The sequence below is a fragment of the Paroedura picta genome, chromosome 16 (assembly GCF_049243985.1).
Source record: "Paroedura picta isolate Pp20150507F chromosome 16, Ppicta_v3.0, whole genome shotgun sequence".
NCBI lineage: Eukaryota > Metazoa > Chordata > Lepidosauria > Squamata > Gekkonidae > Paroedura > Paroedura picta.
The window spans coordinates 19,840,065-19,857,983 of NC_135384.1; the positions used below are offsets into that span (position 1 = coordinate 19,840,065).

The window sequence follows — 17,919 nt, forward strand, 5'->3', positions numbered from 1 at the left end:
GTCTCCTCTCTGTGGGCTCGGTGCTCGGTCCGGTACTTTTTAACATATTTATTAATGATCTAGATGAGGGGGTGGAGGGACTACTCATAAAGTTTGCAGATGACACCAAATTGGGAGGACTGGCAAATACTCCAGAAGATAGAGACAGAGTTCAATGAGATCTGAACACAATGGAAAAATGGGCAAATGCGGACAAGATGCAGTTTAATAAAGATAAGTATAAAGTTCTGCATCTGGGTCAGAATAATGAAAAGCATGCCTACTGGATGGGGGATACGCTTCTAGGTAGCACTGTGTATGAACGAGACCTTGGGGTACTTGTGGATTGTAAACTAAACATGAGCAGGCAGTGTGATGCAGCAGTAAAAAAGGCGAATGCCATTTTGGGCTGTATCAACAGAGGCATCACATCAAAATCACAAGATGCCATAGTTCCATTGTATATGGCACTGGTCAGACCACACCTGGAGTACTGTGCAGTTCTGGAGGACTCACTTCAAGAAGAACGTAGATAAAATTGAAAGCGTACAGAGGAGAACGACGAGGATGATCTGGGGCCAAGGGACCAAGCCCTATGAAGATAGGTTGAGGGACTTGGGAATGTTCAGCCTGGAGAAAAGGAGGTTGAGAGGGGACATGATAGCCCTCTTTAAGTATTTGAAAGGTTGTCACTTGGAGGAGGGCAGGATGCTGTTTCTGTTGGCTGCAGAGGAGAGGACACGCAGTAATGGGTTTAAACTTCAAGTACAACGATATAGGCTAGATATCAGGAAAAAATTTTCACACTCAGAGTAGTTCAGCAGTGGAATAGGCTGCCTAAGGAGGTGGTGAGCTCCCCCTCGCTGGCAGTCTTCAAGCAAAGGTTGGATACACACTTTTCTTGGATGCTTTAGGATGCTTAGGGCTGATTCTGCGTTGAGCAGGGGGTTGGACTAGATGGCCTGTATGGCCCCTTCCATGATTCTATGATTCTGGTGAGTTGCATGGATTTGCTTTCTCCAAGGAGGGCTGTGACAGACTAGATTTTTTTTTGGTAGCTCAAATGTTTCTCTTCATACTTTTCAACAAAACCTGAGAGAGAGTGTGTGTGTCAGTTCGCTTGGGAAGTAGGGGATGCAACACAAGATACTTGGCTTCAGAACCTTGGGGTTTTATTCTAAAAACCTAAAATAGTGGCGAGCTGTTTGCACCATCAGCTGACCATTAAGTTTCCAGGGGCACCAAATGAGTCGTCTCCTCACGCAACTTAGCTTCCTGCAGAATGTGAAGAAAGGAAATATTAGGAATGGAGAAGGCCTGCTGCTGCTGAATGGGAAATGGCAGGGGGACGGGGGAGACGGATGCATGATAGAAATTTCTAAAATGAGGCACTGGGTGGAGAGAGCCTGGTCTTCCTCTCCCATCAGACCAGCACTTGGTGGTACTCAGCAAAGTTGAGATCAGGCAATAGCCTGAGGCCAGGCAAAAAGCTTTAATCAATAAGTAACTAAATTGTGCATTTCACTGCCAGTGGACATAACAGTGGCCACTATCATAGATGGCTTTAAAGTGGAATTGGGCAGATACAGGCCCCTTTAACATTACCATTTAATACCAGATGTCATCTGTTGCTGGTTCTGAGTTAAGAATGGAAGCCTCAGACAGCGAATTTCATTCTGCTAATGAGCCATCTCTAAAGCAAACCAGCCACTTCAAACAACATTGTGCTTTCCTCCCACCCTTTTTCCACACCTCTTTTCACCATCCACAAATCTGTGAGCATGAATGTGTCAGTGACTAAGAGCATGTATATGAGAGAGTGCACGTGTGAGAATGTTCACACTTTTTATAACTATGGGGCTACTGGGTGAATTGTGCAAACCATCTACTTCCCCATGCTGGAGCAAACAGCATATTTACGAAGTTGAAATTTATATACTTAAGGCACCTTGTGAGAATTTTGCCACATCAAAAAAAAAAAAGGGGGGGTGTCTAAAACTTTAATAGGCTATCCTAAGAAAGTATTTAACTTAAGCAACGGCTAATTTCTTCTTGGGATGTCAGCAAAATGTTTTCTCTCCTTAGCTAGCATTAACTGCCTATGGGCAGTTGCATGCAGGTTGCAGTATGGGAACATGACAAAAGGCATTTAGTTCTACAGGTAGAGTTCCATTTCTTGATGTGGTTTCCTGTTCTCCGGCTGACAAGTTTTTGTCCATGTGTCCTTGGCAGAACTGAGCAGACACCGATTTGATCTTGTAAACAGATTATATTCACTGACTGAATACCAGAAAGATCAGTGACGCCTGATCCTGCTGGTTTAACTGTACTTATGGCTTAATGTTTATGATTTTCTATCTCCAATTACTGTCAAACATCCCTCCAAAGTACTGTGTGCACTCAAAAATTGCCCCCCATCTTATCTTTTTCTTCACATACATACCACACACACAAAGAGAATCCCTTGTTGGTTGATCTAGATGATACTCCATTCCTAATTGCTGGACGAGAGTAGAAAGCGGGTGCTATTCCTAAGATACTTCCTTGAATTCTGCAGGGGTGAAAACAACCAAGGCCACATATTAGTCAGTAATGATATTTAGCAATATGGATATTTAGTCAGCTATAATTCTGGGAGATTTCTAGGTCCCATCTGGAGGATGGCAACCTTACTACCATGGGAGCTTAGGCCAGTCACAAAATGGCTGCCATGGGGCCAGGACTAAGCAGAAATTGGCTGCCATTAGGACTAAGGCCAGTTGCAAAATGGCTGCCATTGGAGCTGGAGCTAATTACAAAATGGCTGATGTGCAATGTTGGCTAGGATTGCATGGGTCCACATGGGGCCTAGTGTTCTAGAATTACAGCTGACTCCCATATTAAAGAGCCTCTTGTGGTGCAGGGTGGTAAGGCAGCAGAAATGCTTTCTGAAGCTGACTGCCTATGAGGCTGGGAGTTCGATCCCAGCAGCCGGCTCAAGGTTGACTCAGCCTTCCATCCTTCCGAGGTCGGTAAAATGAGTACCCAGCTTGCTGGAGGGTAAACGGTAATGACTGGGGAAGACACTGGCAAACTACTAGAGGGCATCACCCCAAGGGTCAGACATGACCCAGTGCTTGCACAGGGGATACCTTTACCTTTACCTTTTACCCAGATTACAGAGGTCAGCTCCCTTGGGGGAAATGGCTTCTTTGGAATATGGACTTCATACATCACATTGCTGATTGGCTCCCTCCCAACGCTCCATTCAGGAATTTTCCATCAGGGTTGACAACCCATGTGGGCCATTCACTGGGAGGTATCAAGCTAAATATATTCCTACATCGGAGGAAGAGTTTCTAAATGGGTATTCCCAGAAAATCCAGTGGTGTTGCTTCCTGGGTTCTCTTCATAAAGCACTTCCAGTTCCGATGAGGTGGGAAAGAATTCTGAGAGAACTGTGACTGGCCCAAGATCACCCAGCAGGCCTCATGTGGAGGAGGGGGAATCAAACCTGGTGGCTGTTTTGACAAAGAATTATCATTGGGCTGTATTTGGTTGTGTGACACAGTCTACTGATGCAACATAATTGATTTTTGCTATATATTCCCTGTCACGTAAGGAGTTCATAGTCTGAGGAAGAGTGCTTGCACTTGAAAGCTCATGCCCTGAATAAATCTTTGTTGGTCTTAAAGGTGCTAATGGACTCTGATTTTATAGTGCTACTTCAGATCAATCTGGCTACCCATTTGAATCTATCCTTATGGAAGGCACCACATTTAGCTGCTTGGAATGGAATTCCGTCAACATTACAAAGAAACTTGCACAGGTATGGACTCATATATTCTTTCTTAATAAATGCAAACACCTGGACATTATACCTAAAGGATTTAGGATTAAGAATCCGCTGCAATCTATTTATCCAATGCACCATGTAGAAAAGCTTTGTACCAGTTTCCCCAAGAAACTATTGAAACATCTGATCAGTGTTCTGTACTACAAACAGAAGATGCTCAAGGAGAAACTTTCAGAAATGGACATTTCTACAAGGAATCTACCCACTTGGCAAGAATTCCACAAAAAAGACAAGCCATCTATAACTCTCTGTTGGATTTACAGAAAGAACAAAAGCTTTAAAAACATTCCAACCTACAAGTGGATATTACCAAGAAGAAGAGATCCTCCAGCAATATTGTCAATCTGTCACAGGACAGACTCAGTTCTTCAGAGCACTCAGTTCTCTCACACGGACTCTCATTCTGCCCCAGCAAATCCACAGAGATGGTTCAGTTCTGTGGAGACCTTGAGGCACTCTTCCGACATCCACATCTAAAGGAATTCCTTCAACACACACGTGAACAGAAGAAGCAAGAACAGGCAGCATCTACACACCATTCCATCACAGCCACCACTGGAGAACAAGTACCATCCCTAACAAAACAATGCTACACGAAAAGAGACTCCGCGTGGACTCCCCCAGATGGTTGTAATGCCACACTGGACCTCTACAAAGAATGCTTCTGCTGCAGGGTCCAAACTGATGCGATCAACAAACAACATGGCACACAGCAGAATATCAGCTACGCTGAAAGGAAGGCCATAGAGAGCCTTGGGAACAATCCAGGTATAGTAATTAAGGAATCTGACAAAGGAGAAGCTGTTGTCATCATGAATAGATCAGACTACGTCCAGGAGGCTCAAATACCACCCTTTACAAACAACTGAACGCAAACTCCACAAAGGAGTACAAAAAAGAACGACACAAGATTATCAAGGAATTACCCCGCTGCATTCAGAAAGAAATCCTTTCAGACACACCAAAGGAAACATGTCCAGGTACCTATTATCTTCTTCCCAAAATCCACAGATCTGGCAATCCAGAGCACCCAGTTGTCTCAGGCATAAACACATTATGGGCTCTCTTCTAAGGCCCTATGCCATCAAGGCTTCTAGTTATGTTTGAGACACCACAGACTTTCTTTGAACAACCTTCCAGAAAATACCATTTTAGCCACCAGGGATGTGGAAGCCTGTACACCAACATCACACAGAAAGATGGATTACAAGCCATCAGGAATACAATTTCTAACAACACCATAGCTGACAAAAGAAATTCCATCTAAACATCCGGAAGAAGTTCCTGACAGAGCAGTTTCTCAGTGAAATAGGCTTTCTCAGGAGGTGGTGGGTTCTCCATCTTTGGAAATTTTTAAACAGGGGCTAAATAGCCATCTGAAGGAGAAGATTCAAGGGGTGGCAGGTTACAGTAGATGAGCGATAGGGATGTGAGTTTCCTGCATAGTGCAGGTGGTTGGACTAGATGACCCATTAGGTCCCTTCCAACTCAACTCTTCTATGATTCTATGACCCTATGACTCAGCCACTAAACTATGCCAATTTGTTCTCACCCATAACAACCTCAGATCAATGGTACTGCCATGGGCACCTGCATGGCCCCTCAATACGTGAACATCTTCATGGCAGACCTGGAGCAATGCTTCCTGAATGCTCACCCACTCATACCTCTTATATACCTGTGATTCATTGATGATATTTTTATCATCTGGACACATGGTAAAGAAGCCCTGGATACTTTCCACCAGGCATACAATGACTTTCACCCCACTATCAATCTGACAATGAACCAATCTACGCAAGAAATACATTTTCTGGACATTACTGTAAAAATAAACAATGGATGCCTAGAGACTACCTTATACTGAAAGCCTACTGACTGACAAACATACCTGCATGCCTCCAGCTACCATCCTAAATATACCAAACAATCCATTGTATATAGCCAGGCCCTACGTTACAATCACATCTGCTCCGAATCCGTGGATAGAGATTCCCTCCTAAATGATCTACAACAAACCTTTTTGGAACTTAAGTACCCAGCCAGTGAGATCAAGGAACAGATTAACAAAACCAGGAGGATACCAAGAGAAAACTTTTTAGAAAACAGACCAAAAGAGAAAACAACAGAACACCACTAGTGGTTACATATAGCTCTCCGCTCAAAACAGTACAACGTATCATCAGTGACTTTCAACCCCTACTGGATAATGACAGTTCTCTTTCCCAAGCACTGGGGGATAAACCTTTTCTTTCACACAGACAGCCCCCCAATCTCAAACAATTCCTCACCCACAACAATGCAGTATCTCATGTGAACATGAACATTGGTACTAGAGCTTGCAACAAACCCAGATGCCAACTTTGCAGCCATATACACTCCAGTGCCACAATTACTGGACTTAACAACATCACCTATACCATCAAAGGCTTATACACCTGCTCATCTTCCAACTTAGTATAGTCCATCAAGTGCCAACAATGCCCCTCTGTTCAAAAGTCAAACCCTATGTCAAAGACGTAACGGGCACAAGTCCCACATCAAAACCCACGAAATTGAAAAATTGAACTATGACATACCCAGGACTCAACAAGGACATAGGTTTTTTATCTCACTGCTCATGCTAATCTTGTTCAACTCGTATACCCATATTCCTCACAATTTATTTTATTTGTGATAATAATGTGACTGTAAGGTAATGGCAAAGTAATGGAATGTTGAGTTTGACTCCCTTGGGATAAGATAGTTACTAGCAATTCCCTTGCAGGAATGTTTCACAGTTGTATGGAGACAGATGGAGCAAGCAGCATATGGTGAGGTCTTTGATCACTGACACAGGCAGTTTGGTTTCTCCTTGTGTTTTTGTAAACTACAACTGAATTCCAGGGGATTGATTGGCTGTTTTGACAAAGAATGATCATTGGCTGTATTTGGTTGTGTGACACAGTCTACTGATGTAACAGAATTGATTTTTGCTATATATTCCCTGTCATGTAAGGAGTTCATAGTCTGACAAAAAGTGTTTGCACTCGAAAGCTCACACCCTGAATAAATCTTTGTTGGTCTTAAAGGTGCTACTGGACTCTGATTTTACTGGTTTTCCAGATTAGAGTCTACAGCTTAACCACTATCATCATCATCATCATCATCCACTAAAAGGAACCGCCACATTTGTGAGGGGGGCAGATCTCCCTTGCTGCCTGGCCTCATCCAAAATCCTGGCGGAAGAGCTCTGTCTTGCAGGCCCTGCGGAACATTGAAAGTTCCCGCAGGGCCCGCAGCTCTTCCGGGAGCTCATTCCACCAGGTCGGGGCCAGGACCGAAAAGGCCCTGGCCCCAGTCGAGGCCAGGAGAGTTTCCTTGGGGCCGGGAATGACCAATAGGATAGCCCCTGCAGAGCGTAAGGCCCTGCGGGGGGTATAGGGCAACAGGCGGTCCCACACTGGCCATCGGACTAGATGACCCTTTGGAGTTTCTTCCAAATCTGTGAAAAAGCATCCTTTCACACTTCAGATTTATATGCGAGACAAAGAAGTGGTAACGTTGGTGCTAAGAGAAAGGTTGCAGCTGTGCCATCTGCTCCCCACCCCCCACCCCCATCTGTGGGAGGCTTGTTGTCACTGCTGAGATGTCGCCGCCTGACTTTGGGGAAAGATTTTTAACTCTGTAGACAAAGAAATTAGTGCAGGGAACTTTTTAAACTCTGTAGACAAAGAAATTAGTGCGGGCAACTTTTTTGCAATAATGAACAGGAAGAGAGAAGGGGGTAAATTGAAGGGGAGCCTTTTGCAACGTGACACATGGGATACAAACCCTGCATAACCCTCCCCCCCCTCCTTTGCTAATAACAGGGTTGGAACATTTTTTCACCCACGCATGAGCTTCAGAAATTGCCCCACTGGATTATCACATTCTGCAAACGCTGAGGGAAAATTACTAAATTAATTGCGCTCCAAAGATCCTGTTTTTACTTGGAAATGTAAAGATTAAACATCTACTGCTAGGACTGGGAAGTTAATTAACACAGAGCTGACTGATCTATTCAGTGTTATTTTAATTTATTTTTAAACTGTATGTAAAGAGCCTACTATTACCAGAAGTCTGAAGGCCTAACTGACAAAGTATGTGGCCTTGTCCAGCCTATATCTCAATACTGCCATATGTTCTGGTAAGCTCTAATAGTAGAAAAATGTGATGTGACATTGCCAACTTATACATCCCCTTGCTTTCTGTGAGAAACAACCAGTGACTGCAGCTAGGGCACAAAGAATTCGAATGTCCTGTCATACATCGTGGTGTAAGGGGCTACCAGACAACTGTGGACTACCAGCAAAGATACATTCTCCATAACTACCTCATTAGCTCTAAAATTAAACATGTTCCTATGCACAGATTCATTTACCATGACACACATTCCATGTGTTTTCAAAACAAGACCCTTGACTCTCAGAACAGATCCTGAAGCCATAGCCAAGTGACCCTTGGCTGAAAGAAAACTGCAGGCAATGGAAAAGCCACATCATTGTCATGTGTGTGACCTGTCAGGAAAATTAAAGGTGCACAATGCAGCCATCAAGAGCCAACGTGGTTGATGGTTCTCTAGGACAACTGATTGGCCATTGAGTAAAACCTGTAGTTCCCTGGTCTCATCAAGCAGGACTCTTTTTATGCTCTTGAAGAATCTAAGCATGTGTGGGTCTGGTCATGCTACCCAGACAGAAGATCTATGAAACTATGTTAAATTCTATTAATATGCATAATTGTATGAATAAGGTAAAGGTATCCCCTGTGCAAGCACCGAGTCATGTCTGACCCTTGGGGTGACGCCCTCTAGCTTTTTCATGGCAGACTCAATACGGGGTGGTTTGCCAGGGCCTTCCCCAGTCATTACTGTTTACCCCCCAACAAGCTGGATACTCATTTTATCGACCTCAAAAGGATGGAAGGCTGAGTCAACTTTGAGCCGGCTGCTGGGATTGAACTCCCAGCCTCATGTGCAGAGCTTTCAGACTGCATGTCTGCTGCCTTACCACTCTGTGCCACAAGAAGCTCTTAATTGTATGAATAAAGGTAGAAGGTAAAATGTAAAGGCTCTAATTGTATGAATATGCATATATAAATAAATAAACAAATGCCCTTCTCCTCTCACTATACTGTTTACACCAGGGGTCCCCAACCGTTTTGAGCCTGTAGGCCCCTTTGGTGTGGAGAGTGTAGCCACAAAATGACTGCCACTGCGGGCAAAGCTGACTGCTGCAGCTTATCTTCAGTCATACAGTGAAAAACCTTGTGCTGTGGTAGCAGCTGCTGCCAAAGCAACATATTCAAAAATCTATAGATCTAGTAGTAGACCACACATTGAACATGAGTCAGCAGTGTGACTCAGTGGCTAAAAAGGCAAATGGGATTTTGGGCTGTATCAAACGTGTCCAGATCACGGGAGCTTTACTCTGCTCTGGTTCGGCTTCACTTCGGAGTACTGTATTCAGTTTTGGGCACCACAGTTGAAGAGGGATGTGGACAAACTGGAGCGTGTCCAGAGAAGGGTAACAAAGATGGTGAGGGGTTTGGAGACCAAGATGTATGAAGAATGGTTGGGGGAGCTTGGTCTGTTTAGCCTAGAGAGGAGATGACTGAGAGGGGATCTCATAACGATCTTCAAATATTTAAAGGGGTGCCATATGGAGGATGGAGCAGAATTGTTCTCTGTTGCCCCAGAGGGACAGGCCAGAACAAATGGGATGAAATTAATTCAAAAGAAATTCCATCTAAACATCAAGAAGAAGTTCCTGACAGAGCAGTTTCTCAGTGGAACAGGCTTCCTCGGAAGGTGATGGATTCTCCATCTCTGGAAATTTTTAAACAGAGGCTGGATAGCCATCTGATGGAGAGGCTGATTCTGTGAAGGCTTAAGGGGGTGGCAGGTTACAGTGGATGAGCAAGAGGGTTGTGAGTGTCCTGCAAAGTGCAGGGAGTTGGACTAGATGACTCAGGAGGTCCCTTCCAACTCTATGATTCTATATAGAGCCAATCAAATCTCCAATGCTGAATTAGAAACCTTGCTGGGCAAACCAACCCCCCTGCCCCCCACTTTCTAAATACACGTGATGGACACCAGATAAGATGTTGTTGGGCACCATGACACCTTTGGACACCACGCTGGCCACCCCTGGTCTACATGTTGCCAATTTTTCTTCCACCCCAGTGATGCACATGCAGCATTGTGGGAAAGCTGCCCTTTCAATCAGTTAGGCATCAGAATCCTTTTGACTACCGTGATTAGCTTCATTTTGAGAAATATGGTCAAGGTTGCACTTGCCTGCCAATCTATCTCGGACTGCTTCCTGTCATAGGTCGGCTTACGCTCTTTGATCCTCTTAAGGATGCCTTGGTTCTCCACGGTGATCCGCACTAGTTCCCTGTTCTGCTGCTGTCGGAGTGGGCTGCAAAACCCAAACAGGTCCAACTTATCAGATTCTGGGTGAAATTATACAGAGAAGCCCTGGGGGAAGCTGGGGAAAAGAGGTTGGCTTCATCTGGATGATATACAGGCAGACTGACAAACTGAGGATCACTGGCAAGAAATCAGTTAAGAATCTAAGCTTCTTGATGTACTGGAGAGGCAAAGAATACAGAATGAAACAGTAAAATGAAATGGAATGTTTATACAGCCATACTCTTCCTACAAGATTAACTGGTACTTTATCCCTTGGGGGGACTCAAAGCAGAAAATGGAAAGGACCTCTTTGGTCACATTCTTACTGCGGGGTGGGGGGTGGGGGGGCAATAGAATATCAAATTATGCACAGGATGGACAGAGTTAAGAACTTTTTCTCCCTCTCCCAAATATTAGAAATTGAGGGCATCCAATTAACTGATGGGCAGTAGATTCGAGGCACCGGATGTGCTCCTAGGCCCAAGGGGAAGGCCTCCTTTACTCATAGTGTCCTGCCGCTTCCCCATCACTTTCTGGCCTGTCCTGGAGAGGGCCTAGAAGCCTTTCTGGCCTGTCCTAGATTGTGCTTCACCCCTTCCGATTGGCTCCTTAAATGGACTGGCCCCGCCCACTCTTCACCCACTTAGCCCTTAGCCTAATATGAATACAGCGAAAGCTGTATAGAGATGCTACTTTCATCACTTACAATGAAGTGAGTGAGTAAAAACTTGTAGTTATGAGATCAATCATTCTGCCTATTGGCACTCTCAAGAAGGGAAAACAAAATCAAGAGGAGACAAGGGAGCAGTCTGTCAAGAACTATATACTGGTTGCAGCATCCTTATGATCAGGTCATTTCCTCATCAAACAGCTCCTGAGCCTGTTTGTAGAGAGCAGAAGAATATGCTTTCTCCCATACATTCTTGATTGAGAATTAAAATTCCAGGAGGAGGCTCTCCTCACTGACAGTCTTTAAACAGTGCCTGGACAGATCAGGGATGCTTTAGGCTGATCCTGCATAGAATCCTAGAGTTGGAAGGGGCCATACAGGCCATCTAGTCCAACCCCCTGCTCAACGCAGCATCAGCCCAAAGCATCCTACAGCATCCAAGAAAAGTGTGTATCCAACCTTTGCTTGAAGACTGCCAGTGATCAGGGGGTTGGACTAGATGCCCTAGGTCAGTGGTCCCCAACCACTGGTCCGCGGCCCGGTGTCAGGCTGCAAGAGCCTCGGCAGCGGGCAGTTGCTCCCTCTCCCCGCCCTCCCTCAGCGAAAAGCTTGCCAGGCCATGAGCAAATTGGCCGCCGAAGCAGCTGATTAGCTTGCAGCCCGGCAAGCTTCTTGCTGCGGGAGGGAGGAAGGAGGGAAGCGGCACGCCACCAGCACAAACGTGCATGCGCGGAACTGCCACGCATGTGTGTTTGCGCCCGGCGGGAGCTCAACCAGTTTCGCGCATGTGTGTATGCAAGGAGCCTCTGTGCATGCGCATTTGCAACTCCATGTGCACATTTGTGCCCTTGCCGGGTGCAAACGCACATGCATGGCAGGTCCTCTCATGCGTTGGGGGGGTGACTGGGGAGGGCAAAGTTTGGGAAGGGGAAGGAGTTCACAGAGAATCTATGGTCTAGTGCAGTGGTCCCCAACCTTTTTATCACCGGGGACCAGTCAACACTTGACAATTTTACTGAGGCCCGGGGGGGGGGGGGGGATAGTCTTTTGCCGAGGAACGTCGCCTCCTGAGCCCCTGCTCCACTTGCTTTCCCCCGGCGCCCCTGACTTCCTGCTGCCCGCTGGGGGGCACTGCCAGCAGCAGCTGCGCAGTGCCATGCCTAGGGGGAGCCCCAGCCACGGTGGTCACTGGAAAGCACCAAAGGTGAGCCGGCGGCAGAGTGGCAGGGCAGCCCCCGAGGCAGCAGCTAGGGAGGAGGAGGAGGAGGCGGAGCCGCGGCCCAGTACCAACTGATCCACGGACCGGTCCCAGTCCCTGGACCGGGGATTGGGGACCACTGGTCTAGTGCACAGTTTATCTTCCAAAGTTGCCATTTTCTCCAGGAGAACTGTTCTCTGTAATCTGGAGATACTTTGTAATTCCAGGAGAACTTCAGACACCTCCTGGAGGATGGTAACCTTGCAAGAGGGTATGTCTGGACACTGACCTCTTCTTTACGTACTCATTCCAGCAGTCGACCATGCCTGTCCCACGATATATGTCAGCCAGACGTGTTGAGATGTTCTTGTTTTCTCTTTCAATCAAACTAATCCTCTTTTGGGCTTCCTGTAGAACGAGAAAGCAGTCAACGGGCCTGTTTTTCAGTGTTGCCACACATGTTCTTTCTTCCCTGGGATAGGAATCATAAAAGTTTTTTTTTTGTACCCAGATATTCTTGCAAGTAGAACATTCCTCTCTTTCTATCCCACCCCTACCCCCATCCATGCAGCACCTGCTACGGGCCCCACGTTTCCAGGGGTCCCACTCGGTGCCTTCTCCGCCATGGATCAAGGCTGCAGCCTCTCTCTGTCCCCCTTTCCCCTCTTTAAGGACACTCAGAGTGACGCCTCCATCTTGCTGCTCCACTGCAATTGTATTCTGCTCGGGCCCTGCAAATTCTTAAACTGGCTCCAGGCTACCTTGAACAGCTCCTTAAACCACTCCTGACACTTCCCCCCACCCCCAGCACACTTATTTTAAATTGTTACAGGGACCATGCAGGAAAAAACAAAAACTGTACCACTACCAATAACAGCATTAGGGCACTAGGAAAAGAAGAATTTGGAGTAACCCCTTAGATTTCTGACACCTGGTATGCAGCCTTTCCACAATGTCCAATGCGGCTTCCAAATTATGAACATACACTAGGCTTCAAAGCCCACTCATAAGAGCGGACTTTGAAAGGGAGGGCCATGGTGGCGGCCCCCGCACCCCCTGCACCATTCCTTCCCACCCCCTCCTGGCCTATCATTAGCTACTTTGGGGGGGGGGAGCATGGCGGAGGTTGAGATGCCCATATATGGTCATATATGTTTAACAATATAGACAAGCCTCTTGTGGCGCAGGGTGATAAGGCAGTCAGAATGCTGTCAGAAGTTCTGACCATGTGGCTGGGAGTTCAATCCCAGCAGCTGGCTCAAGGTCGACTCAGCCTTCCATCCTTCCGAGGTCGCTAAAATGAGTACCCAGCTTGCTGGGGGGTAAACGGTAATGACTGGGGAAGGCACTGGCAAACCACCCCGTATTGAGTCTGCCATGAAAACGCTAGAGCAGGGGTAGTCAAACTGCGGCCCTCCAGATGTCCATGGACTACATTTCCCAGGAGCCTGGGAATTGTAGTCCATGGACATCTGGAGGGCCGCAGTTTGACTACCCCTGTGCTAGAGGGCATCACCCCAAGGGTCAGACATGACTCGGTGCTTGCACAGGGGACACCTTTACCTTTACCTTTTTATGTTTAACAAATTGAAAAAATGTTTAAAAATTTGTTAATTCCCACCCATTCAAGAAACCTTTCCAGGGCCATCAAGAAACCCCAGGGTTTCACAAAACGTTGGTTAAGAAAGCCGGATCTAAATAATTCCACTTTCCTCCTTTCCTGGGAAAAAGAAAGCTTTGTGTACCATAATCTATCAGGCTGTGCAAAAGCATGGGCACACGGCTGCTGAACATAAGTACGCATAGACGGCATCTAAACCGACCTCCCAAACAATTGAGACTGTCAGAAGAGAGACGCTCAGTGGCCTGAGTGAACTGTTGGCTGGTGCATGGGATCATAATGAGGAAAGGGGGTCCACAAATACATTAGTATTTCCTGTGATCTCCCCCCCCCCCAATAGCCAGGTCATCTTCGACCCTTTAATTCTGTCATTTATTCTCACAAATCTGCCTCTGAGCACCTGGGCTCTTCCCCTTGACCCCACTAAGCTAGGACTGACAGGTCCCATCTCCCTGGCCACTGGCAAGGGATGGCAGGGGAGGGGTGGCTGAGAAATTCCTGGAGATCTGCAATGGAACCTGGGACGACAGGGACCTCAGGGAGGTACAGTGCCATAAAGTCCACTGTCCAAAGCATGTTGTCATGCCCCCACTGACGCTCCTCCTGCAAGCACACATGTTCTCCCAGAGCACTGGGCTCTGTAATCTGGAGAGGAGCTTAAATTCTGCTGGGTCCCCAGGTCCTACTTGAAGGCTGGCAAACCTACAGACTGAGTCCCACTCCTTAACTTCACTGGTCCAGCCCTGCTAAGTGGCTGGGCCTTAGGCTAAACTCTGTCTAGGTTTGCCATCTGGGAGCTTGGGGGGGGCGGGGGGGGGGCGGCGATGCTGTGGTCTAACTTCCAATCATGTAAGCAGAAGAGAAGTTAAACATCAACACAACACTTTAGCAATCCTCACCTCCACATTTTTAGAGGGATGAGAAGACTCTTGCGAGTCCCTTGGACTGCAAGGCGAACAAACCGGTCAGTCCTAGAGGAGATCAGTCCTGACTGCTCTTTAGAAGGCCAGATCCTGAAGATGAAACTCAAATGTTTTGGCCACCTCATGAGAAGGAAGGACTCCCTGGAGAAGAGCCTAATGCTGGGAGCGATCGAGGGCAAAAGAAGAAGGGGACGACAGAGAATGAGGTGGCTGGATGGAGTCACTGAAGCAGTAGGTGCAAACTTAAATGGACTCCGGGGAATGGTAGAGGACAGGAAGGCCTGGAGGATCATTGTCCATGGGGTCGCGATGGGTCGGACACGACTTCGCACATAACAACAACATGATGCACAACGTCACTTCTGGTTATGTGATCAGAAGTGAGCCTGTGGCATGACCAAAATGTCTCTTCCCCCAATTTCTGTACTTGGAGGCCACAAGGCAAGGGGCAGGAAGTCTCTTGCGATAGTGAGAGAACTGAGTTTTACTCTTCACCCGGTCACTGCCTTCTAAAAGTTGGCAACCCTAGCCCATGGTGGCTTTTCCTGGGGGAATTACACGTTTGTGTATCAAGAGTCAGCTTGGTGTAGTGGTTAACTATGGCAGCCTGTAATCTGGAGAACTGAGTTTTCTTCCCCACATGCAGCCAACTGTTTGACCTTGGGCCAGTCACAGTTCTCTCAGAGTGCTCTCAGCCCCACCTGCTTCACAAGGTGTCTATTGTGGGGAGAAGAAAGGAAAGGTGTTTGCGTATGCCATTTTGAGGCTCTTCAGAGAAAGAAAAGCATGGTACAGAAACCAAGTTCTTTTTCATCAGGATTAGTTGGGCCCACAGCCAGCCTCCATACACGGGGGACGTGACGTACCTGAATCTTAGAAACCTTGAAGTAGTGGTGGGGCTGAGCAGATGGAGCCTTTGTATCAACAAAATGCTTGCCTGGAGAAAGATAATGAACTACGTTTATTCAAAGAAGTTTTCCCAATTTCACTGATGTGCCTATTCCACTTCCAAATGGGAACTTAGGGGGGGAGGGGGTTAGATCATGAAGTCTTGGTGCTGCTTGTATCATTTGTCTTCCCAAATAAAGAGCGGCAACCATTCCAGAGTCATATGGTTCTTGGACCCACATAGTTTACAAAGGCATTATATTTCATTGAAGTCTCTCCTCTCCCCAAACCCTGCCCTCCACAGGCTCTACCTCCCAATCCTCCAATAAGTTATTTCCCAGGTATTTCCCAGCCCGGAGCTGGCAAGCCTACCATGGCCTCCAGTTGCTGTTGGATGCCATTTTATGGTTGCTGAAGAGGCATGGGAGCCAGGTCACCTAGCTGTTGCCTCCCTGGTCAAAACACAGAAGTGAAAAGACTGGCATTTTGAATGGAACCTGGCTGGTTCCCTGCTCCACAACACAGCTCCTGACTTCCAATTCATGAACCTTTAAGACCAGTTATTCACGGCTACATCGGACTGTTGCCGCGGGGCACAATGCTCCACCATTTCCCGTGTATGCCCAGGGATATGAGATTGAATTTAGAAATTTTGAGTTGGAGAGTTAGTGATCTTTTTAATATACTCTTCAACAAGTAGTTTGAAGTTATCATTTGTAAATGTAATAATTTATTAACACATCACTTTCTGAGCATGTAAAATGTTGTACTCTGATGAAATGGATTCTAAATAAAATTTGAAATGGCAGCCTTATGGAAAGGAGAAATTAATGCTGGAATGAAGACCAGTCTCTTAGTTTAGTGGTGACTCTTAGTTTAGTGGTGACCATATTTTGGGAGACTGGGATTGGATAATGGCTTTTGCAGCAGGGAAACCAGAGATGGTTTGGAGACTCTTGCAATACGTAGCAGCCATGTATTTGTTTTTTCCGTCCTGTTGTGTGGCTTGGCTGGCCGAAGACCTATGCTTTTCAGCATGCTTTCTGGCAGACACCAGCTCCCATCTCTAGACTGTGAGCTGCAAAGGGGCTTTCAGCAGGGGATTGGCTTAAGGGTGAATCTTCACATTACAGATGACAGTTTGCCCGAGTATGTCAGGAGAGCTTTGCATCACATGGACAATGAGGAGTTTTCTGACTCCTCCGAGGCATACTGGCTACTTTCTGCTTGGAGAGAGGCAATTTCAGTCTCCCTTCCTGTCACTTTTTTCATGCCCTCAAAGGTCTTCATGGATCCATTATTGGCTCTGTTGCAAAAATCATGTGACTTTTGAGGCTACATGTTTTTGCAGTGGCCCCAAAAGCAGTTCCCTAGGGCAAGGGGATGGGTGGGGTGAATAATCCACGAGTCCTGCAAGCTTACTTACTAGCTCAGAAGAGAGAAGGTGTGAAGCAGCCAGAGTATAATTTTTTTCCCTGCATGCCACAGCTGTGAATAGAAAAGTGGCAGCATACATTTGGGAGGCACAAAACTCAAATGTGCACCTGCTGCCCTCCAATGAATGAAGATTTTGCAGCCTGGACATGGACCCTTTGTGGGGGGAAAGAGGATACGATATCTGAGCTATAAGATTCTAGCATTAAGTAAGTATAGGATTGCAACAAGCCTACCCAGTTCCACTCTGTAATAACTCTGGTGTTCACCAGCATGGGACACCTTCTTCTCTGGGGCAAGCCTTTGCCTGGAATCGGCAACGACCACCGGACAGGTGAAGATTTCCATACTGCTCATCCTGGCGTTGCCATCCAATGGCAGGTCTCAAGGTAAAAAAGGGCAAAACATGAGGCTCAGCTTCTGAGATCCTCTCCCCACACTCCCCCCTCAGGGGTTGCCATAGATGCCCTGGCTGTGACATCATCAATTCTGAGACACCGTAAGCAAGAGTTGTAAGTAAGACCAACTCTGAGCCCTTGGGTGCAATAAGCCAATTGACACCCAGCTTATTTCCCTCCTGATTTAGAGACCCAGAGGACACTGGGAGGTTTTTAAGATCTGCTGTAATAGGACAGATGGTTCCTCTTGGCTTAATGTTCTGTCTCCTTCAAGTGGCCAATCCAGAGGACCAGGATAATTCACAGGCAGGACATACGGCAGCGTCCCTCTGTTGCAGGTGGTCAGAATAGAGCTTAGTGTCTCTGAACACAGAGGTAGCTGTTTTGGCTGCTGCAGCTGCTAACTGCCAGGCCTTCAGGACGGGACTGGACTGGCTGACTAGCTGGTGCTTCTCTCAGCCCCAACACTCCTCCCACTCCTCCACCAGAGCAGTGTTCAAGTTGAAACAAACACAAAAGGTTGCAAAATGTTTTATG

General features: G+C 46.7%; 1 protein-coding gene across 2 annotated transcripts; it reads right to left on the reverse strand.

Moving 5' to 3' along the window:
- Positions 1-1,134: 1,134 nt before the first annotated feature.
- On the reverse strand, positions 1,135-17,436 carry CFAP97D1 (CFAP97 domain containing 1). 2 transcript variants are annotated; one of them, XM_077312870.1, is made up of 6 exons: positions 17,221-17,436; positions 15,529-15,599; positions 12,423-12,526; positions 10,134-10,257; positions 2,423-2,530; positions 1,135-1,254 (listed from the first exon to the last, which is right to left on the reverse strand). In XM_077312870.1, exons 1-5 carry the CDS (start codon positions 17,339-17,341, stop codon positions 2,474-2,476), a joined length of 477 nt encoding a protein of 158 aa, XP_077168985.1. In that variant the 5' UTR covers positions 17,342-17,436; the 3' UTR covers positions 1,135-1,254; positions 2,423-2,473. The 2 variants fall into 2 exon arrangements, with proteins under 2 accessions (XP_077168985.1, XP_077168984.1); XM_077312869.1 differs by having other exon boundaries at positions 12,408-12,526.
- Between the last annotated feature and the right edge of the window lie 483 nt (positions 17,437-17,919).

Coding starts and splice junctions, on each gene's coding strand:
- CFAP97D1 (XM_077312869.1), bottom strand. CDS start 17,341: ATGAGCAGTATGGAAATCTTCACCTGTCCGGTGGTCGTTGCCGATTCC. Junction 12,527..15,528: donor TCAAGGTTTCTAAGATTCAG/GTACGTCACGTC, acceptor CTCGTTCTACAG/GAAGCCCAAAAGAGGATTAG. Junction 2,531..10,133: donor AGTCCGAGATAGATTGGCAG/GCAAGTGCAACC, acceptor TCACCCCTGCAG/AATTCAAGGAAGTATCTTAG.